The sequence below is a fragment of the Primulina huaijiensis genome, chromosome 15 (assembly GCF_012295235.1).
Source record: "Primulina huaijiensis isolate GDHJ02 chromosome 15, ASM1229523v2, whole genome shotgun sequence".
In the NCBI taxonomy this organism is placed as follows: domain Eukaryota; kingdom Viridiplantae; phylum Streptophyta; class Magnoliopsida; order Lamiales; family Gesneriaceae; genus Primulina; species Primulina huaijiensis.
In genome coordinates, this window is record NC_133320.1 from 23,425,738 (window position 1) to 23,450,458 (window position 24,721).

Here is a 24,721-nt window from a genome sequence, read left to right on the forward strand (position 1 = left end):
TTTTAATGTGGTTTTTTTTTTTTAAAAAAAAAATCTTACTGTCTAATTAAAATTTAGACCATTATACTAACTGACTTATAAATACTTTGATAAATCTTTGTATAAATTTTTGGCAAAAACTTGTGTGAGACGGTCTCACAGATCGTATTTTGTGAGACGGATATCCATGAAAAAGTATTACTTTTTATGCTAAGAGTATTACTTTTTATTGTGAATATCGGTAGGGTTGACCCGTCTCACAGATAAAGATTCGTGAGACCGTCTCACAGATAAAGATTCGTGAGACCGTCTCACAAGAGACCTACTCTAAATTTTTTTCTTAAAATAATCATTCTTTTTAAATTTCTATTTTATCTATATCTATACTTTAAAATTCAAATATTTTTATCTATATTTTAAAATTTTTATATAATCTATCATTCATATGAAAAATAATTAAATTAAAAATAAAAAAATTATCAGGTTTAATTAAACTATAACGCGTGCGAGATCACTAATATCATTGATCGATTGGGCGTTTGTGTGAGACCTAATTGGTTTTGTATTATTTTAATTGATTTTAATATTTTTTCTTTGTTTTTCCCAAATCATGAATTCTTATGATTTTTTTTATTAAAAAAATAAAATCACATATCAAAGACATTAACAAATTATCTCAATAATTAAATAATAATCCAAATATATCTAACGAGACTTATCAAATAAAGTCTTTAAGGATTTGATATAATCAACAAATATCTCACACATTTGTAGTTTACAAGCTCTGAATAACAAGTAGTTTAAAAATTGTTGTATTTATATCCAGGAACGTGGAATACGGATTTTTAGCCCAAGGATTGGTCCGAAATCAAAACAAAAACCTTACAAAACCAAAAAATTGTCTAAAACGTTAAAATTCCAAGTATAGACAGAATCGTAACATGCATCTAAGAAACAAGAACCATGACAAAGTTTATGTTTCCCATCTCTATAATTTTTCTTATTCAATCAATAGAATCATTAAAAGAATCAAACAATTTCAGAGGAAAAACACATTGTTTTACTAAACAACGGTTCACTAAAATATAACTGTAACCTTTTGCTTCAAGGGAAGAATACATAGCCAAAAGGAGAAGGCATATTCATTTGTTTGCTAAAGGAGACAACGTAAATATAACATATGATATGGTAAGCAATTACCACCATTGATGCACTAGAACTCCGCTCTTCCTAAGAGAAGTTAAAAGATTCAGGCACTGCCCGTACGTTTTCTGGTACTTGGTTGTTCTCTCACCCGCACAGCATCTTTGCCACCGATTGTAATGACATTCAAGAAAGATCTCGTCTATTAAGCAAATTGCTCCGGTTTGGAACAATTTCGGAATCAAATCAAATTCGGTCCCTTCCACGTCCATTTTCATCACTACATAGTCATTCTCTGAGACAGTGTTCTTCAACCAATCAGCAAAGTCGAATCCTTGAATTTCATCTACATGGGATGAGCTAGAACCACCTGACGACTGAATAGGTCGAATTCGGCCCATCCCCCTACCTTTCTCTACCTCTTTGTGACTAGGGTCTTGGTTGATTTCGAAAAACAAGGTCTCATTTCTGATCCATGCGGCGTATGGAAGCAAAGTGACCCCCTTCTTGTACTTGTACTCATCATGAAAGGACTCATCTGCTTCGATTGCATATATATCAAATGTCTTGTTCTGCTTAGGATATTGCTTCTTAAACCAGCTGACAATGCTAGAACCGTAGCTTCTAGCTCCAACATCTATATAAACATACCTTCGCTTAAAACTAATGTCCACCATCGAAGACAAGTACTTAATATTCCGCAAATTATCCTTTAGTGTAATCCAGGGTTTTAATGGTTCTTTAGCAATCAGAGGCTCCGCTTTCAGGATCAGTTCCTTTTTATAGTTGGAGACAAAGCAGCTGTCCACGGCTTTGCCACCAGAAATTTTCACGCCGGGGACATTAATTCTTCCGGTGTTAGAATTCTTACCCGCTTTTTTCATAACAATCTGGCGAACAAATGGCATATCGGGATCATGCCCCTGAATGTCCTCAGTCTTTACCAATTTACAGCAATTAAACAAATCAAGAAACGAAGCAAAGCTATACTTGTCTTTTGATGCCGTGTGGACCACAAGAAACCCTTCGGGCTTCAGGGTCCGCCCAATCTCTGCCGCGAAATCACCCGGCCTCATTGATTTCTCCACCACTCCACCTCCGCAAAACACAAAATCAAATACCTCATCAGCAAATGGCTGCTTAACACCTTCTCCCGAAACCACCAAAGGCTTCGAAGGTTTCTTAAAAATACCGATCGAATCATCCACACCATTCTCCCTCAAAGCAAAAACATCTGCTCCCGTCTGCGTTTCAACGCAAAGGGACTTCGAATTGTAGCTAAAAATTCCTTCGGAGATCAGATCCTGGAAGATCGACGAGTAGAAATTCACCGCCTTCTGGAAACCCTCAGTGGTCCACAGATCAGGAATCTTCTTCGAGGTTGACGGAACCGTTTCCCGAGAGGTCGAAACAGCATCTGAAGAGGAATCGGTTACTTGATCGCCTGCGGAGACGATGTTGAAATCCTCCGGCAAAGAGAAAAAACAGAAATCGCCGAAATCACAGGACTCCCCACGGATAGTTACCACATAAGCGAATCGGAGAGCGACGATAAACACGCAACACAACAGCAGACGCACCAGTATATTCCTCAGAAAATTCCGTTTACCCACAGCCCGCTCCATAAACAAAAAAAATAACCGAAAAAAACCCAATTCTTCACCTCAGTTTTCTCTATGTATATACATATGCACGAGAAAACCCTTTCAAAAAATCATCAAAACAGAAAGATAAAAGAGAATTTAGCGGGAGCAGAAGCGAGCAGAAGTGTGGTTAGCCCCGACGAGAGAACAGAAATGAGAAGGACAAGAGAATCGCAAATCAATGGAAAGGGGAGGGACGAAAAGGGAAAACATGCCTTGGAAGGATAACTTTTAGGCGAAAATCACTCCGAAGAAACGAGATTTCAACTCAAATTTTAGTAAATTGCGCGCAGAATTATATATTTGGGACAGATTTTTGTATAATTCTGGTAAAGATTTTGAAGGAGAAGATTAACCAGAAAGGGAAAGGTATCGTGGCGTAGACGACGACAGAGTTGGGCGACGTGTGGGAACCGATTGCCTGGGCTACGCGGCGAGGGAAACGACATATGTTATTGTGACGTCTTTTATACAATAAGCCTTTCGGGCCCTGGGAGGGTCTGGCCCACAATAGTACCAGGCTAGCCCATATCCCAATCCAACTACATAATCTAATAATAGGCCTCAATTTTTTAAATAGGGCCCAGTGCGTATGAGCTCGAAGTTTTCCAAGCCTATGATCAGTATGGATATAGCCCAAAATGCGGGAGATAAAGTTGAAAAGCCCACCACTTGTTAAAAGTGGACTATGTAATATAATTTGGAAAATATCAAAAGAAGCGTCTCGATTTTTTTTTTCGTGTTATATAAATTAAATTTATATCTGAAAAATTAAAAATAAATTTTGTTTATAATTATTTGTATTATTCTCAAATAAAATTAATTTGTTATGCCAAAAAGGGATATTTTAGGGATTGAAAAATTCACCTGGACACTAATTTATTTCTATGAGACCCAAACTTAACATATACTAGCCATGTATGCATACGTTGCGTGCATGTCCAGTAATTTTGTTTAATAAATACTCTCCTTAAAAACATATAAATTAAATTTTAATTTAATATATTTTACATAAATTTGATTTTTCATGTAAAGAAAATGAAATAAAGGTGATGAAAAAAGAGTAGCTCTTTTCAAAGACGATCTTACGAATTTATATTTATGAAATAAGTCGACCTGACACATATCTATAATGAAAAACAATATTTTTTGACATAAAAAGAACATTTTTTCATTTTTCGAGCCGAATATGAGATTTGTGTAACAAAATTGACTCATAAGAGTTTTTGTATAAAAAAATAAGAAAAAAGAAGAAGAAATTTTGAGATTATACAAATTACACCAAAACTCTATTTTGTATTATCATTCAAGTATATATTATATGAAGAACATTCTGAAATCGTTTCTCATAATAATTTTTAAGCGATCATCCAGTCCAGTTTTAAACTATAAACGACACTAAATTTATTCATAAGATAAAATAATAATTTCAAGAATATTGTTTTTATATCAAGAAAAAAAATGAAAATTTTCACAGATTTATATATATCCAAATCTTATTTTTTTCCCTTTAAATTTAAATTTAAATTTAAAAATATTAAATTAATAATTCCAACAATTAACAATAAATTTATTTTTGATGCACACATATATACAACACGTAGGGGTGTGCAATCGGTCTATTCGGTTACTGATCGAACCGAATAGACCTATAACCGATTTAATTTTCGAATAACCGAACCGATCAAAATATTCGTAGAAACCGAATTAACCGAACCGATTTTCAAATCGGTTATTTCGGTCGTTTTTTTAAAATATGCGAATTTTAACACATAAAAAAAAGAAAACAATGAAGAGCTTATAAATAACTAGAAACACTGAACAAAAAATATCAATAAAAAATAAAAATATTGAAGATAAAATCATTGGATGAATGAGTTTCCTTCTAATGCATGAAAAATTGAGTTTCCTTCTAATGCATGAAANATTAAAGACAAAAATTTGTGTGAGAGGATCTCACGGGTCGTATTTTGTGAGACAGATCTCAAATTTGGGTCATCAATGAAAAAGTATTACTTTTTATGCTAAGAGTATTACTTTTTATTGTGAATATCGCTATGGTTGACCCGTCTCACAGACAAATATTCGTGAGACCGTATCACAAGAGACCTACTCTATATTAAAAGAGGAATATATATGTGTGTGTGTGTGTGTATGAAATATAAATGAACAAAAATTATTTTGAGAAATTCTCAAATGTCAATTTTGTGAGACATATATTCTATTAGAGTCACTCAAAAAATATGTTAAAAATATTATTTTGCATTATAAATATGAGCTTGGTTGATANCTGAAATCGTTTCTCATAATAATTTTTAAGCGATCATCCAGTCCAGTTTTAAACTATAAACGACACTAAATTTATTCATAAGATAAAATAATAATTTCAAGAATATTGTTTTTATATCAAGAAAAAAAATGAAAATTTTCACAGATTTATATATATCCAAATCTTATTTTTTTCCCTTTAAATTTAAATTTAAATTTAAAAATATTAAATTAATAATTCCAACAATTAACAATAAATTTATTTTTGATGCACACATATATACAACACGTAGGGGTGTGCAATCGGTCTATTCGGTTACTGATCGAACCGAATAGACCTATAACCGATTTAATTTTCGAATAACCGAACCGATCAAAATATTCGTAGAAACCGAATTAACCGAACCGATTTTCAAATCGGTTATTTCGGTCGTTTTTTTAAAATATGCGAATTTTAACACATAAAAAAAAGAAAACAATGAAGAGCTTATAAATAACTAGAAACACTGAACAAAAAATATCAATAAAAAATAAAAATATTGAAGATAAAATCATTGGATGAATGAGTTTCCTTCTAATGCATGAAAAATTGAGTTTCCTTCTAATGCATGAAAAATTGAGTTTCTTTCTAATGTATTTTTAATGTCCATATACAATTTAAATTAATATATACTAATTCGGTTTAACCTAATTTTTCAAATTAAAATCGAAACCGAACAGAATTAACCGATTTTTTAAAATTTCAAAACCGATTAATCGAATTTTTCAAATTAAAACGAAACCGAACCGAATTAACCGATTTTTTAAAATTTCAAAACCGAACTTCCGAATTAACCGAACCGATTTTTCTAAATAATTCGGTTCGATCAGTTAATTCGGTTTAACCGAAATTTTGCACATCCCTAACAACACGTATATATATAGTAAAAAGATATATGAAATGAAGACAGAGAACGGAAGTATGACCCAGCCATTTATTGAAAACGTGTTCCGTGGAAGAGACTATGCACGCATGCATGCACGAAAGAACCAACGAGTTATAAATTGACATATATAACTCATGATGCTTGCTAGCTAGCTACCTACCTAGCTAGGGTTCCGCCATCAATTAATTATTTATGCCATACTCCAATTATTAATTTCCAAATATACAAATGTACGAGTTGATTTGTTGTGAGATGATCTTATATATTTTTATTATCGAGACAGTCAGTCATTATCATATATTTTACAATAAAAAATAATATTTTTGACATAAAAATAACATAAATATAATATATGTCTCACAAAATTGGTCCGTGAAACCGTTTCATACGAGTTTTTACTTATATGATATTATTCCACGACGGGTGACGACGATTGGGCGGGTGCCTAGTCCCATCCTTTGTGTTCGATCTGAGTGATTGAATTCAGTGGTTTGATTGTTGTGGGGATGATTTCGAGGAATGTCTCAATCTTTTACACGAGCGGCACCTCGTTGGATCCAGCTCCGATCCTTAAATGCATTGGCCCTACCATTCATTATTTGAGCAAGGTTCATTTCAAAATTTGGAGGATCGGATGTGATTTTACTTTACTTTTTGTTGGGTTTGTGATCGATTATATCCAGGATACATACAGCTATATTTTAATATGACATAATAATTCCCATAATTTTATATTTGACAAACAATAAAAAAATATGTAAGTTACATAACAAGAAAAAAAGAAGTAATATTCCCCGTAAAAATGCTTAAAATTGCTATAAATATATCACATCCAATAATATAAAATTGGAGTTACCATTTACAGAAAAGAACAAGAACCAAATTACTTGGAATCTCTCTCAATTCAATCATGAGTAGGTCTCATGTGAGGCTGTCTCACGGATTTTTATCTATGAGACGGATCAACCCTATCGATATTCACAATAAAAAAATAATACTTTTTTTATGGATGATCCAAATAAGAGACTCGTCTCACGAAATTGATCCGTGAGACCGCACAATAGTTTTTTGTGTTCAAAATCATTGAAAGGAGAGCTCATTATAGTCACGTTATGTACGTAAGTTTTTTACTTAGCTCGCTAAAAGTAATTCTTTCCAAATCCAAAGCTCAGCCCACCTCTTAGACACAACTTCATCGAAGAGTACAATGTAACGATTTTTTTGTTATATATATAATTTATTATATTAAGTTCAAGCACGCCCCTACTTTAGTTCTTAAATTTGTATTTGATTGTAATGAAATGAACAATAAAATGATACCATAGTTTTGCCGAATGCTAGAATAACCCAATGATGCAATACAAACACAAACTTATCAGAATCAAATATCTCATCATTGTTTACTATGAAATTAAATTTTAATTGTTTGGTTCTGATGCAGACTAAAAAACTACTTTAATTTCTTCGTTAATTGCCATTGATTTTGAAGGATCCTAGATAATACCTTGCACCATATAAGGCCTAACAAATTTCGTTTTATATGTTACACCACATCATGTCAAAAGAATGCTTAGACAAATGTAAAACAAAATTAAGTGATGTGAGAGGATCCAAATTTATATAAAAAAAGTATTTGTTATATATATCATATACTAAAAATAAATATGAATTCATAATTCTCTAATTGATAGTAAAAAAATATTTATCGACATATAGTTCTAGGCAAAAAATTGTGTGAGACGGTCTCACAGGTCGTATTTTGTGAGATATATCTCTTATTTGGGTCATCCATGAAAAAGTATTACTTTTATGCTAAGAGTGTTATTTTTTTATTGTAAATATTAGTGAGGTTGATCCGTCTCACATATAAAGATTCGTGAGACCGTCTCACAAGAAACCTAATCATAGTTCTATGTACGATTTTTTTAAATTTTTTTTCCCGTTTTTCTCTAAATTTCCCTATAAAAGGCCTTCCTCCAACTCCAAGCACAACATGCAAGAACACAAACATCAATAAAGCCACTTTACTTCTAAAGAAAGTAACAATACTTGTTCCTTCTGTTATTCGTCATCAAAATGGAGGCCAAAAATGTGAATTTGAACACTTCGGTGCTGGAAAATCTGAACGCCACTACGGTCGAAAACGTGTACAAGGCGTTATCCAGCGGCGACGACGTGGCCAAGAAAATATCCGGGCTCATTGCTAGTGACTTAGAGTGGTGGTTCCATGGGCCACAAAATTGCCACCACATGATGAAAATGCTCACCGGGAAATCCTTGCCGTCTGATTTCAAGTTCGAGCCCCGGAGCATCGATGCCATTGATGATCGGGTGATCGTGGAGGGGTGGGAGGGGGCTCAAGTGTATTGGGTGCATGTGTGGACGCTGAAAGATGGACTTATCACTCAGTTCAGAGAATACTTCAATACTTGGCTGATTGTCAGGGATTTGAGGAGGCCCCTCGCCTGCCTGAGCGACACCACGTTGTGGCAGAGCCACCCCCGAGACCTCGCAAAACGGTCGCTGCCGGGGTTGATGCTTGCGATATGATGGTGGCCTGTGGCGGCAGGCGGGCGAGTGGAACTAACTAAATATGTGCTACATTTTCCGGAATGAATTAAATTAATCTCTTGTAATTACTAGTAGAAAAAAAATGAAAGTTTAATTAAGATCTAATTTTATTGTAATATTCATGGTATTAATTAGAACAGAAGTGCATTAAATTTGACATAGGTAATTAAACAACATTGGTTCTTTAATAAGGCAACTAAGATGAACAATTTGCCAACATCCAATCAAGTCATGAGATTCATTGATGGGCCAAGCACAAATGATTTGAATCAGTATGACTATATATTTGAAGTAGTTCAATTAAAATACGTTTCCAAGGCCCTAAATTCATTCAAATAGATAAGACCCGGGACGTAGCTAGAAAATATTTTGATCCTGGGTTGAATGAATTGATAAACAATATTAAATAATATAAATCAAATATTTAAAAATTAACTCCTAATATTATATAGTGATACAAAATATAGCATGTGCTCGTAAGTTAAAAAGACAAAGTTAAATCTTAATAAAAGAAAACTCAATCCATGCTAATACTTTGGCCCAAAAATATAGCCTGGGCTGGAGTCCACCCAACCTTTGGGGTGGCTCCATCCGTAGATAAGACATATTAGTTTGTGTCATGTTTGATTAAAATTAACTCATGAAACGATTTTATAAATATTTTCATGTGTATACATACATATTGACACATTTTCAAATTCAAAAAGTAACTTTCACATCATGTTTATTCGGGAAATTTAGGGAAAAGGGAGTGCAATATGAAATATTAAAAAAAAAGGATCCATAAGTCAATTTACTTAAATGTCCATGTGTTTTGAGTGTAAATATATTATTAAATTTGATTACATATACACATTTACTTTAAACAAGTAATTAATTCTCATCAGTCATCCATTCTATTCTCATCAGTCGACTCAACCTAAATCCTCTTCGTCGACCCCTTTCCATTTCCTTTTCGGCTACAATTCTCAACGCAAATCGACACAATGACTAACAGTAATCTGATAATATTAACGTTTGTTTCGATTTATTGTTTATTTTCGTTCATCGATCGACTGGTTGAGAAAGAAAATTTCGATCAACTTTTGGTCGACCCAAGCGTAGACATTGTATGGTCGACCATTACAGACCAAGCAATGGTCAACCATTGCTTGGTCGACCAATTCTTTGAATTGCAATGGTCGACCAATTCTAAGCTTTGGTAAAGACCAAAGCTTTGGATGGTCGATTATTGTTGATTGTTGGACATTGTATTGATCTTTATAATTATTGGACATTGTAATATGTTTGATAATCATTCGACATTATATTGATCTTTTAATTATTGAACATTGTATAGATCTTTTTTATTTCGATTTAAGTATTAAGTATTTATGGTGGAATTTTGTTGTTGGTCACTTTTTTGGTCGACCATGGTGATTTCTGGGTCGACCTTGTTGATCCATGTTGATATTTTGGGTCGACTATGTTGATCTCTGGGTCGACCCATGTTGATTTTGGGTCGATCAAGGTTGCTTTTGGGTTGACCATTTTTCTAACACATGAATCCATATATTTGACAAATATGACTGATAATTACTTAATTTTGACGGATAATTACACAATTTTGACCAATGTTGCATGTTTTTAACATATGAATCACATAATTTCACAAGTATGTTATATAATGTTACATGATTTTGTTACATGTTATGACATATGAGTCACAATTTCACAACTATGTTACATGTGTTTTGACATATGAGCCNGAGGGGGCTCAAGTGTATTGGGTGCATGTGTGGACGCTGAAAGATGGACTTATCACTCAGTTCAGAGAATACTTCAATACTTGGCTGATTGTCAGGGATTTGAGGAGGCCCCTCGCCTGCCTGAGCGACACCACGTTGTGGCAGAGCCACCCCCGAGACCTCGCAAAACGGTCGCTGCCGGGGTTGATGCTTGCGATATGATGGTGGCCTGTGGCGGCAGGCGGGCGAGTGGAACTAACTAAATATGTGCTACATTTTCCGGAATGAATTAAATTAATCTCTTGTAATTACTAGTAGAAAAAAAAATGAAAGTTTAATTAAGATCTAATTTTAGTGTAATATTCATGGTATTAATTAGAACAGAAGTGCATTAAATTTGACATAGGTAATTAAACAACATTGGTTCTTTAATAAGGCAACTAAGATGAACAATTTGCCAACATCCAATCAAGTCATGAGATTCATTGATGGGCCAAGCACAAATGATTTGAATCAGTATGACTATATATTTGAAGTAGTTCAATTAAAATACGTTTCCAAGGCCCTAAATTCATTCAAATAGATAAGACTCGGGACGTAACTAGAAAATATTTTGATCCTGGGTTGAATGAATTGATAAACAGTATTAAATAATATAAATCAAATATTTAAAAATTAATTCCTAATATTATATAGTGATACAAAATATAGCATGTGCTCGTAAGTTAAAAAGACAAAGTTAAATCTTAATAAAAGAAAACTCAATCCATACTAATACTTTGGCCCAAAAATATAGCCTGGGCTGGAGTCCACCCAGCCTTTGGGGTGGCTCCATCCGTAGATAAGACATATTAGTTTGTGTCATGTTTGATTAAAATTAACTCATGAAACGATTTTATAAATATTTTCATGTGTATACATACATATTGACACATTTTCAAATTCAAAAAGTAACTTTCACATCATGTTTATTCGGGAAATTTAGGGAAAAGGGAGTGCGATATGAAATATTAAAAAAAAAAAGGATCCATAAGTCAATTTACTTAAATGTCCATGTGTTTTGAGTGTAAATATATTATTAAATTTGATTACATATACACATTTACTTTAAACAAGTAATTAATTCTCATCAGTCATCCATTCTATTCTCATCAGTCGACTCAACCTAAATCCTCTTCGTCGACCCCTTTCCATTTCCTTTTCGGCTACAATTCTCAACGCAAATCGACACAATGACTAACAGTAATCTGATAATATTAACGTTTGTTTCGATTTATTGTTTATTTTCGTTCATCGATCGACTGGTTGAGAAAGAAAATTTCGATCAACTTTTGGTCGACCCAAGCGTAGACATTGTATGGTCGACCATTACAGACCAAGCAATGGTCAACCATTGCTTGGTCGACCAATTCTTTGAATTGCAATGGTCGACCAATTCTAAGCTTTGGTAAAGACCAAAGCTTTGGATGGTCGATTATTGTTGATTGTTGGACATTGTATTGATCTTTATAATTATTGGACATTGTAATATGTTTGATAATCATTCGACATTATATTGATCTTTTAATTATTGAACATTGTATAGATCTTTTTTATTTCGATTTAAGTATTAAGTATTTATGGTGGAATTTTGTTGTTGGTCACTTTTTTGGTCGACCATGGTGATTTCTGGGTCGACCTTGTTGATCCATGTTGATATTTTGGGTCGACTATGTTGATCTCTGGGTCGACCCATGTTGATTTTGGGTCGATCAAGGTTGCTTTTGGGTTGACCATTTTTCTAACACATGAATCCATATATTTGACAAATATGACTGATAATTACTTAATTTTGACGGATAATTACACAATTTTGACCAATGTTGCATGTTTTTAACATATGAATCACATAATTTCACAAGTATGTTATATAATGTTACATGATTTTGTTACATGTTATGACATATGAGTCACAATTTCACAACTATGTTACATGTGTTTTGACATATGAGCCACAATTTCACAACTATGTTACATGTTTTAACATATGAATCACAATTTCACAACTATGTTATATGTTTTAACATATGAATCACAATTTCACAACCAACTATGTTACATGTTGTTTTAACATATGAATCACAATTTCACAACTATGTTACATGTTTTAATATATGAATCACAATTTCACAATTATGTTACATGTTTTTAACATATGAATCACAATTTCACAATAATGTTATATAATATTACATGTTTTAACATATGAATCACATATTTAGCTGGGTCGAAACAAAGTAGACCTTCTTGTTTTTGGGTCGACTCTTGTTGCTTTGCTTTTGGGTCGACCCAAAGGTATATCTTACAAAATTCAACAAAAATTAAGAAAATAAGATAATTAGAATGAACAAAAATTAATAATAAAAACAATAAAAAAAAAACATGACATGTTTCTTCTTGGTTTGGTCGACCAAGAAAATTAATCTTGGTCGACCAACTTAATTTTGGTCGACCAATTTTTCTGAGTGGACTATTAGATTTTCTCAAAATAGAATCTGTGTCGACCGAGAAGAAAAAGAAAAGGAGAATTAATTAAGTTAAAGAGTTTGATTGATAATCAAAAGTCAACTCCTTGTTTCTAAAAAAAAAAATCAGAGTCCTTGTTTTTTAAATACTCTCTCTCTCACTCCTACTTTTTAATTGGCCCTTTTTATTCCACTATTCACGGTTAGTTTCTTTTATTAGTAAATTATCTTTTAAAATTGTAATTTCTTAAAGTCAATGTTTTTATAGCTGGACCGAATCAGTCGGTTCGATCGTGAACAGTTATGGTCTGATTCGGATAACACCCAAAAACCGTTTTACTGGTCAAATTGACATCGAACCAATGAACCGATTAAAAAATGGTTGGACCGTTTTTTTAAATCAATTATTTTTTTAATTATTATATATGATTATTTGGATTTTAAATTTCGTTAAAAAAATTATTTTAATAGTATTAAAACTATTAAAAAAATTTTTGTTTGAATTTTGTTAAAAAAATTCAGTTTGATCATTCAGTTGAACCGATCCGACGGTTGAGCCGTTATTTTAAGGTAGATCGATTCAATCATCGATGTTCACATAAATGTACATAGTAGATATACAGCATATCAAAACTATATATGTGCATGAAGATTCAAACAAAAAAGGAAGTGCTGTGAGTTGTGATGCAAGAAAATTTTTGATGTACAACAGGAGATAGGACAGGGTTTTCATCTTAATGGGATTTCAAGGAAGAGAAATGAAATTTTACAACAAGAAGGAAACAAAAACATTTCAATTGTTGAAGCCCTGTGCATTATCATAAATAAAAGTGTTAGATTTTCCTCCCAAGTAAAAACTTGTGTTTTTTAATTCTGGTAAAATATTTACCCCAGCAATTTCCACTGATACGTTTTCTTTTACGCGACATTCAACTTCTTCATCCGTGACCAATCCTGGCTCAAATCATCGTACAGAGAAAATAAGAAACCTATTCAAGTAGAAATAAAGTGAGAGACGCCAAGTTTCAAATGACAGATATATTTCTTCTTGTGTTTTTTTTTAAAAAAAAATTAACTCAGAACAAATTTCAAACACAAAGATAAACTCGAAAAATTTATCAAAGATTTGGCCAAATTCTTCAAGGGGGCATTGAATCTCTTAATCTCTTTTTTGTATGGCAAAAACTTGTGTGAGACGGTATCACGATTCGTATTTTGTGAGACAGATCTCTTTTTCGGATCATTCATGAAAAATATTAATTTTTATGTTAAAAATATTATTTTTTATTGTGAATATATGTAGGGTTGATNAATATTAATTTTTATGTTAAAAATATTATTTTTTATTGTGAATATCTGTAGGGTTGATCCGTCCCACAGATAAAGATTTGTGAGACCGTCTCACAAGAGACCTACTCTTTTTGCATGGTGACCGAAAAACACAATTGCGAAACAAACCTGAAAATGCAACAACTGTAAAAAAAAATAATAATAAAATAAAAAAAATGGCACCTGCTTGATAGTCACGGATGAATACTTGGGCATTTATTTGTTATTTTCTAAATACTAAAATTACTTGTTTTATATTTGATATTGTTGTAGTATAGCTATAGCCTCATTACTACTATTGTGCAGTTCACAGTTATTGGGTGGGGTGGGGGAAAGCAGTGCCGTCTGGTGGACACTATTAAAGTAGAACACAGCATTAGGATTTAAAAAACCAACAAGCCAAAATAGAAATGTCACAGGGTCATTCAAACTCTTACAACTTTCTTGAAACACAAGTAAAATATCTGAAAAAGGACAATTATTGCATAAATCCACAACAATTAAGATTATAATAGTGGATTACAAAGATCTCTCAGAAGCCAAATCCAGCAGCGTACGGAAGAATCTGTGAGGATACATTGGAGGCTTTTCTTCGAGTGCCTACATGAAAATTAACCAACTCTTGAGTTGACTTGTATCAAATTATACACTTATCTACTGACTCACCAAGCCTCTCCCCATATTGAATGAAGAACATCATCAAGTGTAAAGTTCACCTGGTGAATTAATACGGTGGAAGGCGTCATCCCGGGAACAGTATTAACTTCTATGATTAATACCTGAAACAAATGTTATCAACATTAAGTTTAGGCATTCAATTTCAAATATATGGAAAACATCAAATGATTTTATGAGTCCTCGAAACAAATATGATACGACACAAAGTTACATTGAGAAAAAAATATCAACATCTTCTTGTTGGAAGAAATTCCAATGACAAAGATACATAGAAGTGAAATTATTTTGCAGCGGATAATAGCTTAGTTATCTAACAACATAATATGGTTTCACTCTCATATTTTTAGCTGAACATACCTCACCACTGTCAACGTTAACGAATGCGTCGATTCTTGAAAATCCCTCCAACTGCAGCGTATTTGCTATGAGTTCAATACGCTTTTTACATCTCTCTAAGGCGTCACTACTGTTATCATTACAAAGAATATAAGCAAAAATAAAGAAGTTGATGAATAAAGCGGGAAATGGCATTGGACGGAAAATGATTCATTGCAACTTAAAAAAACATCAAAATCCTATTTAAAGCAAAGCATCTTTATCACTTAGTAATAGAAATGAATTGAATGCCAAGCAGCAGCATCATCAAAGAAAGGACCTCAGCATCAATTAGCGATGAAATTTCTTTCAGAAACAGAGTAAAATAAGGTAATTAAACCTAAATGCCTTCATTATAGAAATAAACACATCATGAAACCCATGATAGCAACTTCATAGGCAGCATAATGGACATAGATTGCATAGAGTATAGAATATCACTATTGCAGCTGTTATGCATAGGTAGATGATCAAGAATACCACAAGAAAAGGCACACACCAAACCTTATAATAGAGAGGGGAGGTGGTGTCAAATTGATGCCAGTACCACCTGACAAAGAAAAATCAATTTCATCAGGCGAAAGATTGTTTAGTGCAGTCACCATCCAGGTTTTACAGCAAATTTGTTTTCTGATTCCGGGAAATAGTGCAGATTTACCAATCCCAGATCTCCAACAGAAATCAAAAGTACGGAAGTCCTTGTAAGGTAGACAAGTCATGTTTGTACATAAGAATCATTGATATATTTGACTCAAATTCAATGTGTATTACAGGCATAAAGTTTTAGGCAATTTTAAAGGCACTCCTATTTAGTTTATTGAAAAGAAAATGAACACATCCAGGAAAATGCCAAGAGAACTTAGAAAACACCCACTCAGAAGAAGAAATACCTTGAAATTTCTCCTCAAGAGATAATATATCTCCGGATTCTTTCACGGTAATGCTAGGAGTCAATGAATGCATTGATCCATGTTTTCCTACAACGCCAACTGTTACTTCTACCCATCTGCTGTTGCCTTTCCATAGAAGATGGTGCATATTTTCCTCACTTGATTTGGAGGAAACTACTAGCTCATCGGTCTCGATAAATGGCTCAAATATTAAGAGCTCTGGAGGAGGAATTGGCATCTCAATCACTCCATGTGCCTAGAAAAACTACGGGTTAAAAAATAAAATAAAAATTGCATATCAAAACAACTAACTGATGCAGATACCGAAGGACAATTTATAAGCTTAACGTAATACGTCCAAAAAAGGTCATGGTCCCACAACTGAAAAATTAAGTAATTATCATGGTTAAGTGAAAGTCGAACTCATACATACCTTTGATAAACTATTAGGAGGAATCTGCGGAAGACAATTCTCCAGTGCTTCAACGTACACTGCTAGATCTCCATCGCACCTGTATCATAGAAATACATGTGCCATGCAGCAGCTTATAAAAGAAAACCAAGACTTATTCAAGCATGAAGCTACCTGAACGGCATGTGCCAAATAAGAGGGACAAACATAAACCTACCTTAATCTTGCCACTCCAGTTGAGCAACCGTCTCTAGCTGGTTTAACACATAAAGTTCCAGACTGAAGTTTTGATGTCAACTCGTGCCAAATGTTAAGGACAGGCATTTTCAGGAAGTCATCTTTCCTTCTGACATCCTTAGGAATAGTAAGGACCCCATGATCTACGAGCTATAAATCAAAATAGAACAAGTTTCTCATTTATCCTCTGCGGGTCCTTTTTTGGTAAAGGACAATAATGACGATGGTTAGACCTCAAAATTACTTTCAATAAACCATTTGAAACTACATTTCTCGACTTTCTTTTCATAAAGATTCACCTCGACATTTGTTACAAAGAAAAAAAATGGAGAAAATATGCAAGAGTTAGTAAGAAGATTTCTCTACAGGCAATATAAACCAATGCCGTGCTGAGAGATAGGTATCGTCTATCTATCTGCTAAAACTACCATTCAGCCTTTTTTTATATTCTATCCATCTAATATGCATCCAAAGATCCACAACAAACGGATAACAAATAATGGTGCCAGAAAAAATGCAGATACGATGAATGAGAACGAGAGAATCAAGTTTGAACGTATCCTAATTTAACAATGATTGTATACAAAGATGTTTCATACATGTTGGAGGGAAACCGATGTAGCAACTTTATCCATGCATGTCTTGGACGCCATCACACCTGGACCTAAAGTTTAAAAACTGAAAGAATGAATATCATACCACAAAATTACCACACAAAAGGACCAACATGCCAATGAGCCATGGTCAAAGTTGATCTTAGTGATAACACTGAATTCTTTCCTTCCGAGCATGCTCCAATGAGATTAAAAAAAAAAAAAAACCTGTATAAGGGACTCCTTCAGCCTCCAATAATGATTGGAGCGTTCCATCTTCACCTATGCCTCCATGTACTGTCCAGTGCATTAGACTATCAGTATTTAATCATAAGGATTTTTACCTTCCCATATATATTTCTACATAAATACAACAAGACTCTCTTCCTATAACAAATATGATTCAAATAAGTTCCATTTTCGAACACAAGTTAACCCTAAAAATCACTTCTCTAAATATCGCATGAGTGGCATTAATTTAGAAGGTGGCTCCTAATTGAATTGTAACTTTGTAAGTAAACCTAGCTTTCTTCTCGCATGGGAATTTTTATTTAATGGGGGGATGAGAGGCAACCTCCATGGTTAAAAGAAAAACCTAATACAGTCGGCAAAAAATTTGAAACCCATATAAGGATGATAAACTTATTTTAGTACCCCAAACTAGTAGGGATTAGAAACATGATGAGGTTTGTCAGGGGGAACCAAAAAACGCAGCAATATAAGTACAGACCAAAACCAAATATGGGACAATGACAAATGTCAAGTGATTTACAAAAATGGAAGAACCTGCAATAAAAACTGTTGCCCCAACTGCCTTCGCATGCTTGATCCACTGTTCCAGAGAATATCTCTTCGGTAAATCATCAGATAAATCAAAACCTTGGAACCAATCTTGTCCTTTTAAGGCTTCCATGATGTCATTCATTACTTGGCTCCGCAAATGAGATGTCAATGCTGCTCGGACAGGTTCAATTGCCTCAAGACATGCATCAAGCAATTCTTCTGTGGTATGTCTAAGCACAATGGAATATCTGTACACCAAAAATTAAAATTGTATTAAAACAAGAAAAAAATGCTAAGAGAGTGGCATGATCAAGGATCAACTGTATTGTTGAGCACTTAAGCATGAGTATCAGTAAATACTATTATGTTGAGCATATAATACGTAAAGTTGCAAGCAGTAGATCAGGTAGGATAATTAAAATCACTATAAGTTGTTTATGGCAATGTATGGTGTACACATACGGCAAGGACCAGACCACCCTGGAGCTTATTCCCATCTTTTCCTTGTCCGAGTCCAAATTAGGTGAAAAACCATTTCCAGGAGCAAGCAAACATGGTATTACCTCAAGCTGTAAAGAAAAATAATAACAATAACATCACAAAAGATAAAAGTTGTGACTGGTGATTTCCGGAGAACATAGTTAAAATAAAGAATTTACTATCAAGCCCAAAAAGCGAATACTGTTTCCACAGCATTACATAGAAAAAGACAACTAAATACTTACATCATCAAATGCTTGCAGGTTCAGCCAAACATTAGTTCCACTCATTAGAGATACTTGCCGTTCTGATGTACTGCCACCAAAAATAACAAAAACTTTCTGGGCATCTTGATGTTCCAATAAAGCTTGTGAAGATTTCAATCTTAGCGAGGAACTTGAAACCATATTGTGTTCCAGGAGATTTGGAAACCGTAAGGAAGCATGTAGGATTATGGTGCGTAAGATATTAGAATGTGAAAGCCCAACCTACGAATGATCGTATCCGTAAAATGTAATTCACTTAATATATCAGAGTAGCACAGTTTAATAAATCAGATTTATAGTTCGAAATATTTAATTCTCTTTACGATGAAATTGTCAGATATGAAAAAGATCACATAGAAAATGCTACAATAGAAATTTCTCATTCCATTTTTCACAGGGTAAAGCAGGTTAAATTTCAGGATACAACACATTACTTTTGTTGGAACTGTTCACAACAGATTTTATTTAAATTGGAATTATGACTAGTTCCATCCACTAAAGAACAGAGCATAGGTTTGTGGTAGTTTCTAACGAAGGACACTTAATTCATACTTTGCACATATACCTCTGTCTTAGCAGGACCATACTATGAAACATAAGATAAGAACAATTGAGTACCAAAATAGTCACAGTAAGATAAAGAAGCATGTATAACATGAAATCCATCTAAAATTTTGCAAGAATGTACTAATTTGTGTTGAATATCACCAGAAATTCCATGAGTTCACAAGTGAAAATACTATTCGACAAACTATCCGCATAAAACAAACATTAATGGAGCACCTTAGAAGCTTGCTGAAATAAGAAACTCGTTTGCTCCATCCCGCTAATCTACAAAAAAAAAGAGGAAAGATCTTACTGCAAATCATGAAGTGAAAACTAGGACAACATGATGAACATTAGTATCTCACCAGGTTAATGTCAGTGAAAAGTATTGTGCCTGACTTGGACTTTCCAATCTTATTATCGGTAAGATAAGCCGTATGAGCAGAAGGTGGCAAAAACCAACCATCAATTCTAGCAAAATCACGGAGGCCAAGCCGTTGAAATAACATTGAAGCTCCTTCACGTATATTTTTTATTACATCTTCTGGAAATCGAGGTGGAGTATAGTATGCTACCTGCAAAATTTGCATGGACAAGTTCAGATGTATCCTTTAAGTTCAACATTTTTAGGGTTGATTTTTTAGATGCCGAGAAATAATGGAGATGTTCCAATGTTGAGTTACAATTATATCTCTCCAGGTAACTATACAGACTGATGTTCAGCTCTCCCCTGGTTTGTTTGCTGGACTCAAGTGTTCAAAATAGCAGTGAAAAAAAATAAAAACTATGAAATTGTGCTCCCTAAGACCCATATCATTTTCTGGAATTTTTCTACATCTCCAACACAACAGAATTCACTTCAAAATTGCAAAAGGAAGATTCCGCCAATAAAACAGTTTGCCATCTTGACCAATCTAGAAAAGTAGCTTCTTTCTGCTATATGTTACAGAAATTATTAATTCCGCTTTGAACAGCAGTAAAAACGTATAACTTGAAAAGTCACTATTCATAAAATTTTTGAAATCATAATGAAAAGTATATTTATGCAGTGTGAGTGCGATTAACCCTTCACACCTGTTTTGTTGGTAGGTACTTTCGCCGATAATTGAATATAATGTCCTTTTCACTCAGGTCAATGCTGCCTGGAGCTTGCAGTTCGACCTAGTAATCAAGTAAGCAAGTAAATAGTGGTTGAACCCAAAACAACCAGTTTAGAAAGCTAGCTCCACAGTGATGTCATAAATCCATATATAACCTCAAAAGATTCACAGATTTAGTACTGACAGGATACCACGGAAAGCAATTACATCAAACATTCTACATGCAAGGTTTGGAATGTCACAGTTCACATTTAGTTCACAAATACCAAATAAGTAAGAGAATATGAAAAGTTGAGACACCTCCAAGTGAAAATAGTTCACTACATCAAAAAACCTTTAAACCAGAGTATGAACACATGTAACCCCTAACTACGACAGTAACTGACTTATATTCTTTTTACAAATAGAATTTTTGTTGCCAGATTTTCATCAGGATCACTTTAAAAAACAAGATATTGAGTTATCTCCTTGCAACTTCGAGCAATAAAAAATTAAAGAAATAAAGAACTAAAAAAATAGTCGAAAGTGGATATCTATAGAGTAAAAGTAAACAAGAGACAAATTTGAATTTTTGATAGAAGCGTAAATAAATAAGCATCCTTCATAAAAAGCAAAAAACACTCGTAAATTTACATGTAACAAGAATAGAAAGTGTACGCAAGTTCTATACAATTTCACAGGCCACAAACCAGTAACTCAATCAGGGAATAATGCAGCTCAATTACTTTACATTGATGCTAGATTATCATTTTGGGAAAATTTAAATATACTCAGAATGACCATTGTTGCATTCTGGAAAGAAAAATAAACTATAATATAATTGAAACAACTCAGAGGCAGTTTGAACAACGACTGAATTAAGCATAAAACAACCGAATATAAGCTAGATATATTATGATATTGGACAAATATGCATAAGACAAGATATGAGAGAACGTACCTCTGTTGGCAGTAGAGCAACAGGCTGACAATCCAAACCAGGGCCCATGTCAAGGACAATAGTTGTAAATTCACAACCTCCTTCCAGAAAAATTTCAACAAGAACCTTATCATCAATTCCCTGCTCAAATAGAAAACAATGTTTGAGTTAAATGGATGTATCTAAAGAACTCAGAGATTTCATAAGCATAACCGAACGCTTGCTAAGTTTTCCAATGCGAGTTAATTAACTTCAAGTTTGTCATTTTTTCCAACTATACTTAACCATCATAAAGTTTGTCAAAGCTCAGATTCTTATAATTTTGAGCAGGCTAATGTCGAACTAACAAGTGCACATTTCCTCCATCTGAAAACTAGTTTCATGCTTAAGGCTGTAGGACATTTCCAAATCAATGTTATCTTAAAAAAGCCAATTGTTTCTGCCTTTCGGGCATACTGGTGTTAAAAACAATTAAAACTGTTATAGGTCTTTCCTTTTTCATGACTGGTGATGCACTCATCAAAAAGTTATTTCTGGTCAGATAATGATAAAATAAAAAGTCAAATTTATACCCCTGCCGCCTCAAACTTCATCCAATTTCAACTTTGAGGGAGCAAGTATAAACTCTGGTGATTAAAAACTAAAAAGAACTACACATAAATGGACAGCATCAACTTACATCTGAAATAATTGCATTCGCTTTTTGGAGAGAATCAGTAACACCATAAGCAACTGTAACTCCAATGCTTGACCCTGCTCTGGTAGGTTTGACCTGCCATTATCACAAGAGAGCTTGGTCGCCCAGTAAAACATAAAGTGATGGCTTGTTACCACAGTACCACGCTGTCCAAATTTTCAGAGATGGTAAAAGTCCTACCACAACTTTTCCTTGTTCTGCATCCAGATGATATTTGGTAAACCAAGTTGACAACTCAGCTTCATCATTTTCACTTCCCTGGAATCCATTCTACCAATGTTACAGGTGTCATGTGATTGGAAAATGCAGTAATGATTTGCTGCTTTTCATAGAAAAATTGGACGCATATGGAGCGCTCTTTTATATATATGTGTGTGTGTGTGTGTGCGCGTGTGTTCCACCAATAAAAAAAACTGGAATTTATTAACTCTTCAACAGGTCAAGAAACTTTAGACAAGTGCATATTAGAACACTCTCTCACTTGAACTGGATTCCAATTAAAAATTGAAGTGAAGAAGAAACTGCTGCCAAGACAAATAAAATCAACCACAGAAAAATTTATATACGGTTGAAAGGTTCAAGTTCTGAAAAGAGTAAAGACAAAAAAACTATATTACGACACATAAGGTAACATGAGAATATAAAAACATGCATTCAAGCAAACAGCTGAAACAAATTACAAGAAAAAGAAGATTAAAATCATTTCAGAAGCACATAAAAGGTTAACAGAAATTGTAGGGTCACCTGAACTAGAAAACTGGGTACTGTAACAAATCCACGTTTGTGAAGCTCCAAAGATGCATCATGCTGCAATTTGTCAGAAAGTATGGCATCAAAACTCGATCACTAATCAGAACCACTCCCAGAACACCACCAATCTAATTCAGCCAACTAAGTTACTGTCACATGTTATGATTTTTTTTTATGTGCATTAGGCCATCATCATTGACTAAATTCATACCATCTGAAATGCTAGACCACAATGAAAACAATAGGAATGCTCACAAGGCATTCAATACAATATAATTAGTCAAACAAAATTATTTAAAGGCTAAATATTCGAGAAACTTACTTTATCAAAAGCCTTGCGACATTCAGTGGAGCGGGTTCCAACAAATGGAACGTTCGACTTCTCCAATAGCTCCTAAAAATATTTGTACACACGTAACATGATAATGCAATTGACCAATTAGCGTATAATCTTAAATATCAATCATGAAGTTTATGAACGTTTAGTATTGAATATAATCTCACTTGGATGCCACCATCTTCTCCAAAGCGTCCATGTATTACAGGAAAAACAATGTCCACAGAGGCGGCTAGGTGTTCAGCGAAATCAGACAAAGAATTGAAACCACGGGCAAGGCTGAATAGAATTATCTTGTATCGGAAAAAAAATTAACCACAAAGAAAAAAATGCAAAGCCCAAGCATAGTCTTACCTTTCAAGTTTGAAATCAAAGTCGGCAGGTGTGTTCGAGTACAACTATATAAAAAAAAAAAAAAAGATAACTCAACAACCAGATAATAAAAGCATTTTAGCATAAAAATCAAATGTTTCACGATTCAAAAATTGTCTCATTTCACATAAATAATTATTCCAGTAGAAAGTATACGAGAGCAGTTATATGTATTGCAATGGAAAATTGGTAAAATACATTTCCTGAGTGTCCCTAACATATAAAATCGGGCATGGATATCACATTCATTGGATTCTCTTCTTTCATTTTTGTCCAAGAAAAGAAAGATCGAAGTCTCAACCTCCTCGCCATCAAATTATGAATTTCAAATTCATATCTAGCTCAACCGTATCTCAAAGTCAACGCGGCTACATTATTATATAAAGCTAAATATGGCAAGCAAGAGAGAAGCCTGCAGACCTGAGCAGATGATATGGCATATGCTCTGAGATTGCAGTCAATGTAATAGCAGCTTACATGCAAATCGTCACCCTGTTACAGCAGGGCATATTCAAGAAAACAATGTTAGTATAGGCTGTATAGCTAAACGCTACAAGTTTATTACTGACAAATCGACAATACAACAGTGGTCAAATCCAGGATAATCGAAGTAACACAAAACAAAAAAAAAACACACACACACACATGATAAATATCTGTGCGCGTCAGTATAGCTCTAAACACCATGCCTGAATATGATCGAGCACCGATCGAGCAGAGTTTAGTGAAATTCCACGCTCTGCGGAAGGACCACCGCATACAAGTCCAACTCTCAAAATCCTACCTTCCTCACTAGCGGTGCGATCACTCGCTACCTTCAGTTCTGCTATCCCGGCGGATGCTACCACTACTCCGACTCCTCGAGAACAGCGTTGGAATCCCAAACTCCTCTTTTTGGATAGTGAGTTAAGGACAAGAGCTCGGATAGCGGATGCGGGAGTTGCCAGCGGCGCCAAGCATCCGTTACTGGGGCAGAAATTATGATGCACGTGATTAGTATTCAGAGCGAGCGAAGAGAAAGCCATTGGAGTTAGGGACAACCAGGGTGGCGCTCTTTGGGAGACGAGTTGTCGGAGTTGGAGCCAAATATATAATACTGCGTGCGCTTGTGTCCGGACGGCAGATTGCCGGTGGATTCTCTGTCGTTTTTGTTGGTGCGATCGCTGTCATCTTGCTTTACTAAATAGTTATATATA

The 24,721-nt window shown here is 34.1% G+C and overlaps 2 protein-coding genes across 4 annotated transcripts; both read right to left on the minus strand.

Moving 5' to 3' along the window:
- Nucleotides 1-999: 999 nt before the first annotated feature.
- Nucleotides 1,000-3,202, minus strand: LOC140959613 (uncharacterized). The gene has a single exon (XM_073417532.1). The coding sequence runs from the start codon at nucleotides 2,745-2,747 to the stop codon at nucleotides 1,176-1,178; it is 1,572 nt and encodes a 523-aa protein (XP_073273633.1). The 5' UTR covers nucleotides 2,748-3,202; the 3' UTR covers nucleotides 1,000-1,175.
- Nucleotides 3,203-14,448: 11,246 nt separating this feature from the next.
- Nucleotides 14,449-24,698, minus strand: LOC140959083 (uncharacterized). Of its 3 annotated transcripts, XM_073416829.1 has the most exons (25): nucleotides 24,567-24,698; nucleotides 24,215-24,491; nucleotides 23,946-24,017; nucleotides 23,508-23,551; nucleotides 23,321-23,385; nucleotides 23,139-23,210; nucleotides 22,811-22,873; nucleotides 22,247-22,336; nucleotides 22,049-22,141; nucleotides 21,391-21,510; nucleotides 20,425-20,511; nucleotides 19,716-19,925; nucleotides 19,588-19,635; nucleotides 18,784-19,026; nucleotides 18,521-18,627; nucleotides 18,062-18,306; nucleotides 17,504-17,572; nucleotides 17,282-17,346; nucleotides 16,663-16,832; nucleotides 16,467-16,545; nucleotides 16,034-16,289; nucleotides 15,648-15,693; nucleotides 15,126-15,234; nucleotides 14,807-14,869; nucleotides 14,449-14,690 (listed from the first exon to the last, which is right to left on the minus strand). In XM_073416829.1, the coding sequence occupies exons 3-25, from the start codon at nucleotides 23,963-23,965 to the stop codon at nucleotides 14,610-14,612; spliced, it is 2,445 nt and encodes an 814-aa protein (XP_073272930.1). In that variant the 5' UTR covers nucleotides 23,966-24,017; nucleotides 24,215-24,491; nucleotides 24,567-24,698; the 3' UTR covers nucleotides 14,449-14,609. The 3 variants fall into 3 exon arrangements, with proteins under 3 accessions (XP_073272930.1, XP_073272929.1, XP_073272928.1); XM_073416828.1 differs by having other exon boundaries at nucleotides 22,247-22,324; nucleotides 23,321-23,432; nucleotides 24,215-24,681; XM_073416827.1 differs by having other exon boundaries at nucleotides 23,321-23,432; nucleotides 24,215-24,681.
- Between the last annotated feature and the right edge of the window lie 23 nt (nucleotides 24,699-24,721).